Below are 16,998 nucleotides of genomic sequence, written 5' to 3'. Positions count from 1 at the left end.
AAGAACTTAAAAAAAATAGAAAAACTACCCTAGTTGGGAATAAACAAGAGCAGAGAGATAAATAGTGCTAAGCCAATTCTTTATTTATTTACTTATTTATTTATTTAAGGCAGGGTCTTGCTCTGTTGCCCAGGTTTTGAGTGCATTGGCATGTCCAGGGCTCGCTGCAGCCTTGACCTCCCAGGCTCAAGAAATCTTCCTGCTTCAGCCTCCTGAGTAGCTGGGACGACAGACACATGCCACTATGTCCACCAAATTTTCATGATTTTGGAGAGATCAGGTCTCACTATGTTGCCCAGGCTGGTCTAGAACTCCTGAGCTCAAGTGATGCTCCTACCTCAGCCTCCCAAAGTGCTTGGGATTACAGGCATGAGCCATCTCACCTGGCCTACTCTTGTTTTAATCTGTTTTATCTAAAATAACTAACATTTCCACTTACACAGGCTTATTTTGTGGGAAAAAAGTGTATTTATTATTAAAGGAATGTCAATAATTGTAATTTTTATTCTATTTAGAATAATTTAAAATATTTTAATTTATATTATCTAAATCTAATATTCTAGAATTATTTATTGAGTGTGCATGTTTCATCTACTAATTTAGGGATTTCCCAAAAAACAAATTAATTGTTATTTTTTAGATGTTAATAACTGAAGAGTTTATTATTCAATTTTCTGTCAGAACTTCTGTAAAAACTAAAAATATAGTTTCAGGTATGATTTTTACAATTGAAAAATTAATATGAACTATGAAAAGGAAAACATTAAATGCAAGAATATGCTTTCAACTAAGGGTTTACATCCCAATTTAAATGTATGCAATATAAGTACAGTCTATCCTGAGACAAAGCTATATAACCTTTACCACTTTAAAGATCATTAAGCCATTATAGTATGTTTGTAAAATATAAGCTACCTACCAGTTTCGTTTGTTTGCTTGTTTTCTGTCTGTTTGATTGAGATGGAGTCTCACTCTGTCACCCAGGCTGGAGTGCAGTGGCATGATTTTGGCTCCCTGCAACCTCCACCTCCTGGGTTCAAGCGATTCTCCTGCCTCTGCCGCCCAAGTAGTTGGGATTACATGAGCCCACCACCACACCCAGCTAATTTTTGTATTTTTAGTAGAGATGGGGTTTTGCCATGTTAGTCAGGCTGGTCTCGAACTCCTGACCTCAGATGATCCACCTGTCTTGGCCTCCCAAAGTGCTGGGATTACAGGCATGAGCCACCATGCCTGGCCTAAGCTACCTAATTTTTAAATTGCTATTTTAAACTTGTATTTAGAAATGGTAACAATTTTATCAACTATGAATGTTTAAATCCTTTATGTTCTTCAGTCATTATTTATTATTAATTTATTCTTACATTTCAGAATGGCTCTCTTCGGTGTATAAACAGCAGTGGTTTGCTATGCTGCGGGCAGAACAAGACAGTGAGGTGGGGTGAGTATATTATAATGTATTTTTCGTTAAAAAAAAATTTGCTATGGATTTTTTAATGCATTAATTATGTTGAAAAATCATTAACAGTATTGAAAACTCAAGCTGTTGAAGTAAAGATCATATCACTTTTATTATATTTTGCAACATTATCAGTCTTATAAATGTCTTTCTGGTCAATTAGTATAATGCAATTATTGAAATGTCATTTGCTTTGTTAGTAAAATCGAACATGTAATCCATGTATACCTTGTTTCACTTAGTATCATATGATTTTCTTTCGACATACTGAACTATTATTTGAGGTAATGCTTTCATAAAGCACAATTTTTATATTTATGTCTAGGTAAATCTGTTTTTTCTTATTTATGGTAATATTGTCAAATTCTAATTAATGTAATAAATAGGTTTTTTGATGATCTTTAAGTCTAAAATGAATTTAAAAACCATGCAGGCCAGGCACAGTGGCTCACGCCTGTAATCCCAACACTTTGGGAGGCTGAGGTGGGAGGATCACTTGGGGTCAAGAGTTTGAGACCAGCCTGGCCAACATAATGAAACCCTGTCTCTACTAAACCCTGGAAGTGGAGTTGGCAGTGAGCCAAGATTGCTCTACTGCACTTCCAAGCCTGGGGGATAGAATGAGACTCTGTCTCAAAAATAAAATAAAATAAAATAAACAAAACCAAAAAAAAACACCATCTGGTTACGGATACCTTCCGCAAAAACATGACTCCCCCCACAAAATATTAATACTCTTTCTTCATCTTAAAGGAAAGAGGTATAGTGTTTTGTAGTTCACAGAACTTTTATATTTGTGATTTGATCCTTCTGCTAGCTTCTTAATATATAGGTATTATGAAGAGACTGAGTATACAGAAAGACCTTTGAAGTTTAATTTTTTGCCCCTGATCTCTTTGAACTCATTTTTATATACCAAAGAATTTTTTTAAGTAATGACCTAATTATAAGTTTTCATCCAAACAGTAAGTGTATGAAAGTATTACATAAATTCATGATGCTTATGAGATTTTTATTATCCAGGATCCTAGTTTCCACTTTGATTATAATTATATATTTTTTCAAATATATTTCCGGTATATTTATCCAGCATAAATAATAGTAAGATTGTTGAGGCTGGGTACGGTGGCTCACGCCTGTAATCCCAGCACTTCGGGGGGCCAAGGTGGGTGGATCACCTAAGGTCGGGAGTTCGAGACCAGCCTGACAACATGGAACACCCTCTACTAAAAATACAAAATTAACCGGGTGTGGTGGCACATGCCTGTAATCCCAGCTACTCAAGAGGCTGAGGCAGGAGAATCGCTTGAACCTGGGAGGTGGAGGTTGCGGTGAGCCAAGATTGCGCCGTTGCACTCCAGCCTGGGCAACAAAAGCAAAACTCCGTCCCAAAAATAAATAAGAAAAAAAAAGGTTGTTGAAATACAAATAATAAATTGAAACCAAAAAATGAGCTATTTAATGGAATTGAGAACTGAAGCATTTTGTAGTATATGAAGTAACAATGAACTGTTTAATGGAATTGAGAACTGAAGCATTTTTGTAGTGTATGAAGTAGCTTATAAATCATCCTATATCTTCTGTATATTCAGTTTTTAAATTTTGGATGTTCTTTACTTTTCAAGATTTTCCTCACCCATTTCCTTATTGAGGGTAATATAGAGTCTCATCTAAGATACTGCACTAGAATAAGTGTTTAGTTTTTTGCCTAAGAGGTACAGTCATTCTGGGGGGATTGGTTTCAGGACCCCTGTGTATACCAAAATCCACACATACTCTAGTCCCACAGTTATTTGGTCCTGCAAAACCCACATATACAAAAAGTTGGCTGTCCATATACAAGTGGGATTTCACATCCCACAAATACTGCATTTTTTTTTTTTTCTTTTTTTTTTGAGACGGAGTCTCTGTCGCCCAGGCTAGAGTACAGTGGCGCAATCACAGCTCACTGCAAGCTCCGCCTGCCGGGTTCACACCATTCTCCTGCCTCAGCCTCTCCAGCCACTGGGACTACAAGCGCCTACCACCACGCCTGGCTAATTTTTTTGTATTTTTAGTAGAGACGGGGTTTCACTGTGTTAGACTGGATGGTCTCGATCTTCTGACCTCGTGATCTGCCCTCCTCGGCTTCCCAAAGTGCTGGGATTACAGGCATGAGCCACCGCGCCCGGCCAAATAGTGCATTTTTGGTCTGATTTTGGTTGAGAAAAATCTGTGTATAAATGAAGCCAAGCAGTTCAAACTTGTTGTTCAAGGGTCAACTGTGTATGATTATATTCCTGCTTAGGAAATGTTCTGTTCAGCAGATAAACCAAGCATCTGCTCACTGCTACAGGACTGCTAAAGTGAGGAAGACACTATATTCCCTGGATGCTAGGTTATAATCTGATGTCCAGTCTCCCTCTGGGGTTCTCCTCATAAAACTCTCGTTTACGTTGCCAAGAAAGTTATCTTTCTAAAACAAATAAAACTGTGTCACTCCTCTACTTAAATATATCCAGGGATATTTGATGATAGTTAAGGGATTATAGTATTGGTATTCAAAATTATTGAAGCTAGATGGTAAGAAAATTTGGCTCATTACACTGTTTTCTCTGCTTTCGTAGGTTTGCAGTTTTTCATAATAAAAAATTTTAAAGTTACAGAATAAATGCTTGGGAACTAGTTACCTACAAGAGCAGTTGAAACTTATTAGCATGACCTGTGGGAACTGTCAGCATTCTATCCCAGATGCATTTAGCTTCATCTCCTTTCATGTTCATCTGCACTAAATGTGCACTAAATTCTTATGTTCATATGCTGCAGCTGCATTAAATTCCTTTATATTTGGTTTTCTGTTATGCTCCAGTTCCTTTTTATCCACTATTTCTTCTGCCTGGAATACTCTTAGCCCTCCTTAGATTTCACCCCTCACCTCCACCTCACCCAATAAGCTTCCACTCAAGCACAAATAAATAATATTTACTCTCTAATGATCCCCCTCTAACCATGGGCAATAAATCTGTACCTTCTTCATGCTCTTAATGTCACAAACCACAAATTATTAATGTTATTATAATTAACTCTATTATAATTATTACTTATGTCTAATTCCCTACTAAACTGAGCTCTTGGATATCAAGGACATGTTTTATTAGTCTTATTTACACTTATTTATTTATTGTATTTGTTTCATTATTTTATTATCTATTATATATGCTATTATTGCACCCAATTTCTAGGCACTTCATGTTGTGAATGAGTATATGAATGAATGTATTGTATTGCTATCATTTGGAATTATGAAGCTAATAATAATACCATATTTATTACAACTTGAGATAACAGTGTTTCTCTTAATTTATTAAGGTTTTTAAACTGGGGAACCAAGTAAAGACTTAACTGATAAAATTCTACATTTTCTATTAAATATTGATTTTGCATACTTACACTACATGAAAAATGGTTTACATGTGAAACAAGTAATGTTAAGTGGTAGGTGATATCAAGTCACATCTTATTTACAGAAATAATAGATTTTAACTTATTTTACTTAGTAGATTTTGCTTTTTTTTTTGGCAAATAGAATTTTCAGTTTTCTTTTGCTCTTCTCTGGTTTGACTGAGCCCTAATAAAAGTAGTCCAGAAGTCAGGGCAATAAGTGAAACATAGAAGATATTAAATCTTTTTTATCTAGCAAAGGTAATGGACTAAATTTAATCAACACATTGTTATTTTATCTGTACCACAAAATTTATTTTAAATCTGGTAGCAAGATTTTCTGTCCTTAACTCATAGTTCTTTTTTAATTATTAGTTGCATATTTTCTATGAGAGTTCATGTTTTATGTATATTTTTAGGCCTCAAGAAATCAATAAAGAAGAACTAGAGGGAAATAGCATGAGGTGTGGTAGAAAGCTTGCCAAAGATGGTGAAGTAAGTATGGGTTGTGACTGTTAATATTCTCATACAAATTGTATTATCAGCACATCCTGCACCTGTAAGTAATAATCATGACACTTGGCATACCTCAGAAGAGCTTATATACTTTCTGTAGCATGATCTTCTGGGAAAGGCGTTACAGCCACCACACTCAGTAGTGATTGATTACTTGGCCTTGTATGAGAATGCCAAACTTAAATTTTGAGTTCAGATAAGAGATACAAGAAGAGGGTCCCTTAGCAATCCGAAATTTATAAAGAAGAAATTGTGAGGGATCTGTTACATAGTCTTAAAAGTGATTCTGTGTTACAGTTATCCTAAATCAAGGACATTCAGATCCATTGATTGTTACCCACATTAGGAATTACCTTTTCTCGGCCAGGCACGGTGGCTTACACCTATAATCCCAGCACTTTGGAAGGCTGAGGTGGGCAGATCGCTTGAGGCCAGGAGTTCAAGACCAGCCTCGCCAACATGGTGAAACCCTGTCTCTACTGAAACCCAGTGTCTGTAAACCCAGCTACCAGGGAGGGTGAGGCACAAGAATCACCTGAACTTGGGAGGTGGAGGTTACAGTGAGCCAAGATCATGCCACTGCACTCTAGCCTGACTGGAGAAACCCCATCTCAAAAAGAAATTTTTTCATTATCACCCAATATAAATGTAGATAAGTGAAAGAACAGTATTTAAAAACAATACTTACCCTTCTGCATCCAGAGATTATTTTTTCTATTTAATACTTTTATTATTTTTTTTTATTTAGAGACAGGCTGTCCATCTGTCACCCAATTGGGAGTGCAGTGGTGCGACCACAGCTCACTGCAGCCTTTACCTCCCAGGCTCAAGCACTCCTCCCATCCCAGCATCCCAAATAGCTGGAATTACAAGCATGAACCACCATGCCCAGCTATCTATTTAATATTTTTTTTTTAAAAACTGACTGTGGCTGGGTGCGGTGGCTCATGCCTATAATCCCAGCACTTTGGGAGGCCAAGGCAGGCAGATCACACCTGTGATCAAGAGATCGAGACCATCCTGGCCAACATGGTGAAACCCCATCTCTACTAAAAACACAAAAATTAGCTGGGCATGGTGGTGCACACCTGTAGTCCCAGCTACTGGGGAGGCTGAGGCAGGAGAATCGCCTGAACCCGGAAGGCAGAGGTTGCAGTGAGTTGAGATCACACCACTGCACTCCAGCCTGGTGACAGAGCGAGACTCCGTCTCAAAAAAAAAAAAAGCTGATTGTATCCTATTCAATTGATTTTACAATCTACTAATGGGACATGAACTACATTTTAAATATTCTCCCCTCTAACTAATCATAATTTTTATTTTTCAAAAAAATCAGCCTTATATAGATACCCATTTGGTTATTGCTGTCCCAAACTTTTGCTCATTTTACTTTATTTATTTTAATTTTAAAAGTTGATTTTTTTTGTTTGCATTGGTTGACTGATTGGCAGTGTCTCAGTGTGTCGCCCAGGCTGGAGTGCAGTGGCACAATCATTGCTCACTGCAGCCTCAGTGCTCTGAACTGAAAGCAATCCTCCTACCTCAGTCTGTGGAGTAGCTGAGACTGCAGACACATGCCACCACACCCAGCTAATTTTATTTGTTACTATTTGTAGAGATGGGGGTCTCCCTATGCTGCCCAGGCTGGTCTCAAATTCCTGGGCTCAAGAGATTCTCCTGCCTTAGCCTCCCAAAGTACTGGGATTACAGGCATGAGCCACCATACCCAGCCTATGTTTGCCTTTATATTATGATAGATGTTCAGAGTATAAAAGAATAGTTTTCTTTAGTTCACATTTTTCCTTGTTGCTGCTTCCAGATCTTGTTGTTACTTTGAAGCAAATGCTTCTACTATACCACCTACTACCCTTATTGTGGCCATAATTCACTGAGCTCACTGCCTTTCCTTTCTTTCTTTCTTTTTTTTTTTTTTTTTTTTTTTTTTTTTTTTTTTTTTTTTGAGACAGAGTCTAACTCTGTTGCGCAGGCTGGAGTGCAGTGGCACAATCATGACTCACTGAAGCCTTGACTTCCTGGGCTCAAGTGATCCTCCCACCTGAGCCTCCCAAGTAGCTGGGACTACAAGCATGCACCACCACGCCTGGCTAATATTTTAAAATTTTTTGTGAAGACAAGGTCTCACTAGTTGCCCAGGCTGGTCTCAAACTCCTGGGCTCAAGTGGTCCTCCTACCTCGGCCTCCCAAATTGTTGAGATTACAGGCGTGAGCCACCACGTCCAGCCCTCATTACCTTTCTTTATCACTATTCTTTTTTTTTTTTTGAGGCGGAGTCTCGCTCTGTCGCCCAGGCTGGAGTGCAGTGGCGCGATCTTGGCTCACTGCAAGCTCCGCCTCCCGGGTTCACGCCATTCTCCTGCCTCAGCCTCCCGAGTAGCTGGGACTACAGGCGCCCGCCACCGCGCCCGGCTAATTTTTTGTATTTTAGTAGAGACGGGGTTTCACCATGGTCTCGATCTCCTGACCTTGTGATCCTCCCGTCTCGGCCTCCCAAAGTGCTGGGATTACAGGCGTGAGCCACCGCGCCTGGCCTCTTTATCACTATTCTTATTATCAGTCTTGATGATTTCAATATCTCTATTCCTTGACCTTCCTTCCCCCATGCTCTTGTGCTCCGCCCTTCCTCAGGCATCCATTCCCATGAGCATACCCTTGCGTTATTAATTACTACACCACCTTCAGAATCTCCATTTCAGGCATCCCGTTTTCAGAACCCACCTCGTCTTTCTAGCTCATTCTAGCACCTAGACTCCAACAATTTTTTAACCCCATTTGGCTATATAATATATTATTTTTGCAACATTTCCCTATCACCTTTCTGACCACATTTCTACTTCTTTCTTTGCCTGACTTATATTTTATGTTCCATCTTAAAATTGGTCGCTTGCTTATACTCTTTTAACTTTTCTTTTTCCTCTTTGACATGTTAAACTCACCTGGCTAAACCTCAACTCTTGTTAAGGGTTGCACTCCATGCTCGCATCCAAACAGATGAATGTGATTAAAGACAAACACCATACCTCATTAGGTTCCACTTGAATGTGGTAACCATGAATTTCAAGTAGGTTAGTGCTGCATCCTGATCTGTCTGCATTTCCCTAGTGAACTGATCCTCCCATTAGCTGAGGTAACTCATACCTTCTCTCCTCAAAAGGGCAATACTCTCACCCTTACTCTTATCTGATGGCCTTGCTGCCTACTGCAATGAAAAGAGAATCTGTACATCCTCTTACCAGTAGTTCTGCCAGTCTACCTGCATCTGTAGCTATGCGCTATGCTTTTCCTCTTACTAGAAAAATGAACTGCCTGCTTCTTAGTCCATTCCCTCTCTTTGTACTGGACTCTATCCATGCTCACCTATTCAGAACCTTTGCTCCAGCCAGGCACAGTGGTATGCACCTGCAGTTCCAGCTATTTGGGAGGCGTAGGTGGAAAAATTGCTTGAACCCAGGAGTTAGAGTTCAGCCTGAGCAATATAGAGAGACCTTGTCTCTAAAAAAAAAAAAAAAAAAAAAGCTTTGCCCTTACAGTTATCACGTCACCTCTACTAGGGCAGAAACTGTATGTTATTTACTGCTATGATTCCATTGCTTAGAGGAGTGCCTGGCATATAATATGTGCCCAGTAAGTATCAGTTAATACTGAATTGCAATCCAGGGTGTCAGCCAAACACTTGAAGCCCTAACTACTTCTCTCTATCACACCACCTTATCTGATACTCTCACATTAACTATTAGCTGATAGAATAAACAAACTCGTGAACCCCATGATGATATTTATATAACCCAGTTATGTGTCACTTAAGGTATTTTAGAGTATTTTTAAAGCAAGGAGATTTTAATGGGTTCTTAATTACCCCCATCTAGATTCTTAGTGCTCTAAGCTATATAGTCACTTAGAGTTGCAGTGAAAAGCCTTATTATTGCTTCACACAGTGGCTCACGCCTGTAATCCCAGCACTTTGGGAGGCTGAGGCGGGCAGATCACAAGGTTAGGAGTTCAAGACCAACCTGGCCAACATAGTGAAACCCTGTCTCTACTAAAAATACAAAAAAAAAAAAAGGCCAGACGCAGTGGCTCTCGCCTATAGTCCCAGCACTTTGGGAGGCTGAGGCGGGCAGATCACCTGAGGTCAGGAGTTCGAGACCAGCCTGACCAACATGGAGAAACCCCCGTCTCTATTAAAAATACACAATTAGCCGGGCGTGGTGTTGCATGCCTGTAATCCCAGCTACTCTGGAGGCTGAGGCAGGAGAATCACTTGAACCCGGGAGGCGGAGGTTGTGGTGAGCCAAAATCATGCCATTGCACTCCAGCCTGGGCAACTAGAGCAAAACTGTGTCTCAAAAAACAACAACTTAGGGGCCGGGCACAGTGGCTCACGCCTGTAATGCCCAGGCACTGTTGGGGGGTCCGAGACGGGCCGGATCCATGAGGTCAGGAAGATCGAGACCATCCTGGCCAACACGGTGAAACCCCGTCTCTACTAAAAATACAAAATATTAGCCGGGCGTGGTGGCAGGCGCCTGTAGTCCCAGCTATTTGGGAGGCTGAGGCAGGAGAATGGTGTGAATCCGGGAGGCGGAGCTTGCAGTGAGCTGAGATCCGACCACTGCACTCCAGCCTGGGCGACAGAGCCGGACTCCGTCTCAAAACAACAACAACAACAACAACAACAACAATTAGCCGGGCGTGGTGGCAGGCACCTGTAGTCCCAGCTGCTTGGGAGCCTGAGGCAGGAGAATCACTTGAACCTGGGAGGTAGAGGTTACAGTGAACCGAGATAATGCTACTGCACTCCAGCCTGAGTGACAGAGTGAGACTCCGTCTCAAAAAAAAAGCATTATTATTTATGGTAGAATTGCAGTATGAAGAGATAAGGAAACTGATCATGAAGAGGAAAGTAGCTTAGAGAATTATGATCATAAGGGCAGCTTTTCTGGCATAGATATATGTATAGTTTGGGGTGATAAGCCTGAAGAAAAAGTCACTGACAAAAAGTCAGCCACTCATGAGGGAAATACTTGTAATGAGTTAGAGACAAAAGACATTTTGAATTTTTAATTTTTGATTTGCTAATATGATAAACTGAAGTAAGTCTTCTCTCTTGTATTTTTTAGTACTGCTGGCGTTGGACGGGTTTTAACTTCGGCTTTGACCTACTTGTAACTTACACCAATCGATACATCATTTTCAAACGCAATACACTGAATCAGCCATGTAGCGGATCTGTCAGTTTACAGCCTCGAAGGAGCATAGCATTTAGGTAGGATGAGATTCCCCACCCCACTCCTCCTCACTCCAGAGGAAATGTAAGAAATAAAACCTTGGCCGGGTGCGGTGGCTCAAGCCTGTAATCCCAGCACTTTGGGAGGCCGAGACGGGCGGATCACAAGGTCAGGAGATCGAGACCATCCTGGCTAACACAGTGAAACCCCATCTCTACTAAAAAATACAAAAAACTAGCCGGGCGAGGTGGCGGGCGCCTGTAGTCCCAGCTACCTGGGAGGCTGAGGCAGGAGAATGGCGTGAACCCGGGAGACGGAGCTTGCAGTGAGCCAGGATCCGGCCACTGCACTCCAGCCCGGGCGACAGAGCGAGACTCCGTCTCAAAAAAAAAAAAAAAAAAAAAAAAAAAAAGAAATAAAACCTTGATAATTTACACCAACATTAGTAGAACTTTGGTAAGCTACAGTATATGTGGAAGTGGTAGAAATGACGAGGCTCCATTCGTGTGAAATGTATTGTCAGTAATCAGAATCATAAGATCTAGTATGTCAGGGAGAATGAATAGACTGGAATATATACCAAAGGGAATATCAGCCTTGAAGTTATCGCCTTGTTGCTATTCCTAGCAAATAAAAGGTCCAGACTGTTGAAATATGTAGCAAGGTATGTTTCCAGGAAAACATGTATTATCCTTAACTTTTTAAAGGATTTAATATGTTAAACTTTGTCCAGTAGTTGCTAGCAATCTTTTTCTGAGAGGATACCAGAAGCTGACAAATTGGACAATAGCTTAATGAACATATGATTTAAAAGTCATATGTTTATACTTACCTTACATCAATACAGAAATTAACTCAAAATGGATCAAAGATCTAAGCATAAGAACTAAAACTATTAAACTCTTGGAAGAAAACATAGGGGGAAAGCTTCCTAATGATTGATTTGGCAGTGATTTCTTCCATAATACACCCAAGCACAGGCAACAAAAGAAGCAGTAGATAAAATTGGACTTCATCAAAATCACAAACCTGTGTATCAGAGGACAGTGAAAAGGCAACCCATGGAATGAGAGAAGATATTTGTAACCACACATTTGACAAGACATGAATACCCAGAATATACAGAAAATTCCTACAACTCTATAATTTTAAAAGAAAACTCAACTCAAAAATGGGCCAAAGACTTGCATAAACATTTTTCCAAAGAAGATATACAGATGGCTAAAAAACACATGAAAAGATGCTCAATATTACTAATTAGAGAAATACAAACCAAAACCACAATGAGCTATCACTTCACACCTATTGGGATGGCTATTAATAAAAACAGAATAGAAAAAAAAACAGAAGTAACAGGTGTTGGTAAGGATGTGGAGTATTTAGAATCCTTGTGCACTGCTCGTGGCCACGTAAAATGGCACAGACACTATGGAACATGGTATGTCGCTTCCTCAAAAAATTAAACGGAATTACCATACAATCCAGCAATTTCTCTTCTGAGTATAGACCCAGAAGAACTGAAAATAGGGACTTAGGCCGGGCGCGGTGGCTCATGCCTATAATCCTAGCACTTTGGGAGGCTGAGGCGGGCAGATCACGAGGTCAGGAGATCGAGACCATCCTGGCTAACACGGTGAAACTCCGTCTCTACTAAAAATACAAAAAACTTAGCCGGGCGTGGTGACGGGCACCTGTAGTCCCAGCTACTTGGGGGGCTGAGGCAGGAGAATGGCGTAAACCTGGGAGGCAGAGCTTGCAGTGAGCCGAGATTGCACCACTGCCCTCTAGCCTGAGCAACAGAGCAAGACTCTGTCTCAAAAAAAAAAAGAAAATAGGAACCTAAACAGATATTTTTGTATGCTTACGTTCATAACAGCATTATTCACAATAGCCAAAAGGTGGAAGCAACCCACATGTTCACTGACAGATGCTAGAGAAACAAAATACGGTATATACATAAAAGAGAACATTATTTAGCCTTGAAAAGGAAGGAAATTCTGATACGTGCTAAACATGGATGAACCTGGAGGACATGCCAAGTGCAATAAGCCACTCACAAAAGCACAAATATTATAAGATTCCACTCATATGAAGTACCTAGAGTAGACAAATTCATAGGTACAGAGGGTACACTGGTGGTTGCCAGGGAGGGAAAGTGGGGAGTTAGTGTTTAATGGGTAAGGAGCTTCAGCGAGGGAAAATTAAAATGTTCTAGAGATGAGTAAAGAACAATGTGGAAATACATTTAATGCCACAGAACTATATACTTTAAAATGGTTAAAATGATAAATGTTATGTATATTTTACCACAGTAAAAACATTTATAAATTATTTCTCTTGGCCAGATATGTGTAATAGCACAGGCTTGTCACTGAATGCAGTCAGATTACAGTTTGAAAAGACTTCCTGAAAGTCTTTTATCAAATAAAAAACATAGAGGAAAAGTAAATATGAAAGTGAGGAAGGGCTTATTTAATCTGTGGTTTAAAAATCCTGTGTTTATTTATTTTTTTAAATCCTAGATTACGTTTGGCTTCTTTTGATAGTAGTGGAAAACTAATATGTAGTAGAACAACTGGCTATCAAATACTTACACTTGAAAAGGATCAGGTATGTTCGATTATCTTCTGGTATGTCATTATAATATTTGTCTTTTGAATCCTCTTTTGAAAATTATTAAGTAGAATTAACATTAAAGTGATGGCATTTTGACCTAAAAGTTGGTTTGAAAGCCTTTTGAAGGTAAAGATGAAAGTACCACGTTCACTTATGCATAACTGACCCCATCCCAACGGAAGCATAATTGGGAGAAAAAAAGAAAACACTATTTGAGGGGCAGGGAAACGCTGATTATAAGGCAATAATTGTTTATCCTGAATATCATCAGCAGCACTAAAATTCATTCCTAAAATTTTAGGAACTTAAGTGCTTTATCCATTGTGTACATAGTGCATTTATTTATACATTCACAGCAGGCATCTTGAAGACAATCCTGTATGTCTCCGAAGCTCCTGAATATCGTTAAGAGCATTATTCTCTAGCCCATTAGGTTCGTAAGATGGCAAACTCTGTGTTGTTCCCCAGATTATCTCCAAAGCCATTTATTTATTCATACATCACACACTTAGAGAAGTTTCAAAGTGTCATGATGAGAAAGTAGACCATTTTTAAAAGTAAAATTGAAAGCTGTTAAAATATTGAGGAAGTTTATTTCTATTAAAACTAATCATCATTCCAAAGGGCATAATATTAAAGGATTCAAAGCTTGTTATAGTTTACATAAATTATGAGAAGTTAGTAGTTTTCCTCAGACTGAAGAGACTATCGTAGAATATCCTTAGCATTGCAAGTAACCCTGGAAGTGATCATTGTAACCTCACATGCCATATGAGAACTTCTTTTAATAGCATTCTTACAGAGGGTCATCCACTCATTGTTGAAACTCTAGCCGACCCCCATCTTACATGAAAGGTAATAGGTAGGAATGTCCATTTCAAGGCAGATATACAATGAGAAAGTTCAAATCTGCCTCCATCAGAATTCTCTGTTGGTCCTTCTTGTACCCTCTGCAGCTGAAGAGATAATGACTATCTTTATCTTCTACCTGAAACTTCATGAAAAATACCATCATGGCTCAATCCCAGCCAGAGACCTAAAAAAGCACCAGGCCAAGATAGTAGTTGTATTCCATATGTTCCTTCAGCAAACATTTGTGTCCCCACCATGTGCTTGGTTCTCAGCTAGGAGTAGAAGAAATAAAGACAGGCTTGTGTTAATATAGACTAGTGTAAGTAGCGTGATAGAATGAGCTCAGAGTGTGCAACCTTGAGGGAGAAGACTCTAACCTGTAACTGAGCAGTTGCCGGGGTTGGGGGTGGTTATTGGAGGAGGAGGAGAAAGAAAGCTCAGGGAAAACATCATCTCCTGGAAAAGTGTTCAAGTCAATGCATACCTGAACCAAGCCTCAAATGGTGAGTAAGATGGAAGCAAGGGAATACACGGGTCATTCAAGGAACTGAAAGATGGTTGGAAGAGTTCAGTATAACTAGAGCCAGGGCATAAGGGCTGTGGATGGAGTTTGGAAGATTTACTTCGGGAGTTGTGTAAGTGTTTCGTATAGGTTATGGATGTTGTAGAAAGAACGGAAAATATAAGTCAGCTGAAATAACAATCATACATGTACCACTCAGATACATTGCTGAGTTTTTTCTTTACCTGTATCTTTTTTGCAGAATTAGATCACAGTAGATTAGCTATTTTGTAACCTGCTTTTTTTTAATGGTGAAATATATATATATTTAGAATTCACCAGCTGGATTCAACTTAGATGATCCCAGTTTTTTGGCAACATCTAAAAGCAGCATGCTCAGGAGCCAGTTGAACATGCGCTTTCTTCTTTCCATCAGTGCTGATCACAGTGTTGATCTTGGCCACCTCGGTGTCATAGAGCTCCTCCACAGCCTGTTTGATCTTATGCTTTTTGGCCTCGACATCCACAGTGAACACAAGTGTGTTGTTGTCTTCTGTCTCCTTCATGGCCAACTCAGTGGTTGGGGAGAACTTGTTGGCAGCATAGTGGTCAGGCCTGGGGGAGTGGCAAAGTGGGGTTACCTGGCCTGGGCCCAGTAGAAGAAAGGCTTAGTCCTCTCTCAGAGCCCAAGGCCGGGAGAGCCTAGATGCATCAGACAGTGAGGTAGTAATTGTAATCTACTTTTTTTTTTCACTTTGTTGTACATAGCTTTTCTTGTCAATAAATATATATTCACAGCATCATTTTTATGAACTGCATAATATTAGTTGTTTTGGCTATACTATAATTTAGATAATTCCTCTTTATTGGATAAAGTTGTTTCTCATTTTTTTCAATACTATAGGAAATATACATATATCTTTGTCCGTTTTTATGATATTTTAAAAGCATAAATTCCAAGTAGAATTCTTGTTGCATGGTACATACAATTTTCTAATGGACAAATTGCCCTCCAAAGGTACTGTCCAATTCATACTGCCCCCCGGCAGCAGTACAGGAGAGTATACCCGATACTGTGTCTTATCATTCTTTTTCATCTCTATCCCAGTGTAGTCAATGTTAAAACAACTATTTGTTTTAACTTTCATTTCTTTTTGTTTATTTGTTTGTTTTGAGACAGAGTCTTGCTCTGTTGCCCAGGCTGGAGTGCACTAATTTTTGTATTTAGAGTAGAGACAGTGTTTCACCATATTAGCCAGGCTGGTCTTGAACTTCTGGCCTCAAGTGATCCACCTGCCTTGGCCTCCCAAAGTGCTGGGATTACAGGTGTGAGCCACCACGCCTGGCCCTTAATTTTCAATGTTCATTTCTTTGGTTACTGTATGGTTGGGTTTTGTTATGCTTATTGAACATATCATCTCATGTAAACTGACAGCTTATGTTGTTTCTGTTAAATTTTTTATTAAAATGTTCATTTTTTTCTTGCTAATTTTTAACAGCTTTTATGTATTAAAAATACTAACATTTGTGATCGTCTGTAGTTTTACTTTTCTCTTTTTTTTTTTTTGAGACAGGTTGTCACTCTGTCACTCAGGCTGGAGTGCAGTGGTATAATCTTGGCTTTCTGCAGCCCCCACCTCCTGGGCCTCACAAGTAGCTGAGACTACAGGCTCGCACCACCACGCCCAGCTAAATATTTTTGTATTTTTTTATAGAGACAAGGTTTTGCCACGTTGCCCAGGCTGGTCTGGAATTCCTGGGCTCAAGCGATCCATCTGCCTCAGCTTCCCAAAATGCTGGGATTACAGGCATGAGCCACCATGCCCAGACAGTCTTTACATTTTTGTCATTTGTCTTTTCAACCTTCAAAACAATCTATCTTTTTCTTTTATGATTTCTTTTTTTGGTGTGATCCTTAGGCCCCCATCTTATTAGGATTATATAAATAGTCATCTACATATTTTTCTGTTCTTTTCATGGCTTAATTTTTTACTTTGGAGTATTTGATGATGTATCTGAAGTGTACTGGATGTATCAATGTGTTTGAAATGCCTTATTGTACATGAAATACTTATAAACTTGCTTTCATTTCTGGACTTTCTGTTTTATTGATTTCTTTGTTATGAAGACAAGGCATTGTTTTAATTAGGCTAACTTTAAAATGCATTTTAATATTTAGTAATGCAAAACCACCTTCATTTTCTTTTTTCAAAATCTCTCAGTTCTTTTTGCATGATTATTCTCCTGTGTGGGATGTAGAATCATTTTGCTAAGTTTCCTTTCAAAAATTCCTGTGGGAATTTTAATTTATATGATTAAATATGTAGAGTAGGCCAGGCGCGGTGGCTCAAGCCTGTAATCCCAGCACTTTGGGAGGCCGAGACAGG

The 16,998-nt window shown here is 39.4% G+C and overlaps 1 protein-coding gene across 1 annotated transcript in view; it reads left to right on the top strand.

The window, feature by feature from the left end:
- GMCL1 (germ cell-less 1, spermatogenesis associated) overlaps positions 1-16,998 on the top strand; it is a 53,120-nt gene that overhangs the window by 31,255 nt on the left and 4,867 nt on the right. The window contains exons 10-13 of the mRNA XM_017853771.1: positions 1,372-1,441; positions 5,299-5,374; positions 10,534-10,679; positions 13,164-13,251. Of these exons, the coding sequence (XP_017709260.1) occupies positions 1,372-1,441; positions 5,299-5,374; positions 10,534-10,679; positions 13,164-13,251 (380 nt within the window). The remainder of the gene's footprint in view (positions 1-1,371; positions 1,442-5,298; positions 5,375-10,533; positions 10,680-13,163; positions 13,252-16,998) is intronic.

This window comes from Rhinopithecus bieti, unplaced genomic scaffold (genome assembly GCF_001698545.2).
Source record: "Rhinopithecus bieti isolate Rb0 unplaced genomic scaffold, ASM169854v2 scaffold_36315, whole genome shotgun sequence".
In the NCBI taxonomy this organism is placed as follows: domain Eukaryota; kingdom Metazoa; phylum Chordata; class Mammalia; order Primates; family Cercopithecidae; genus Rhinopithecus; species Rhinopithecus bieti.
Note: the sequence above shows the minus strand (reverse complement) of the source record. Positions and strands in the feature narration are given on the sequence as shown.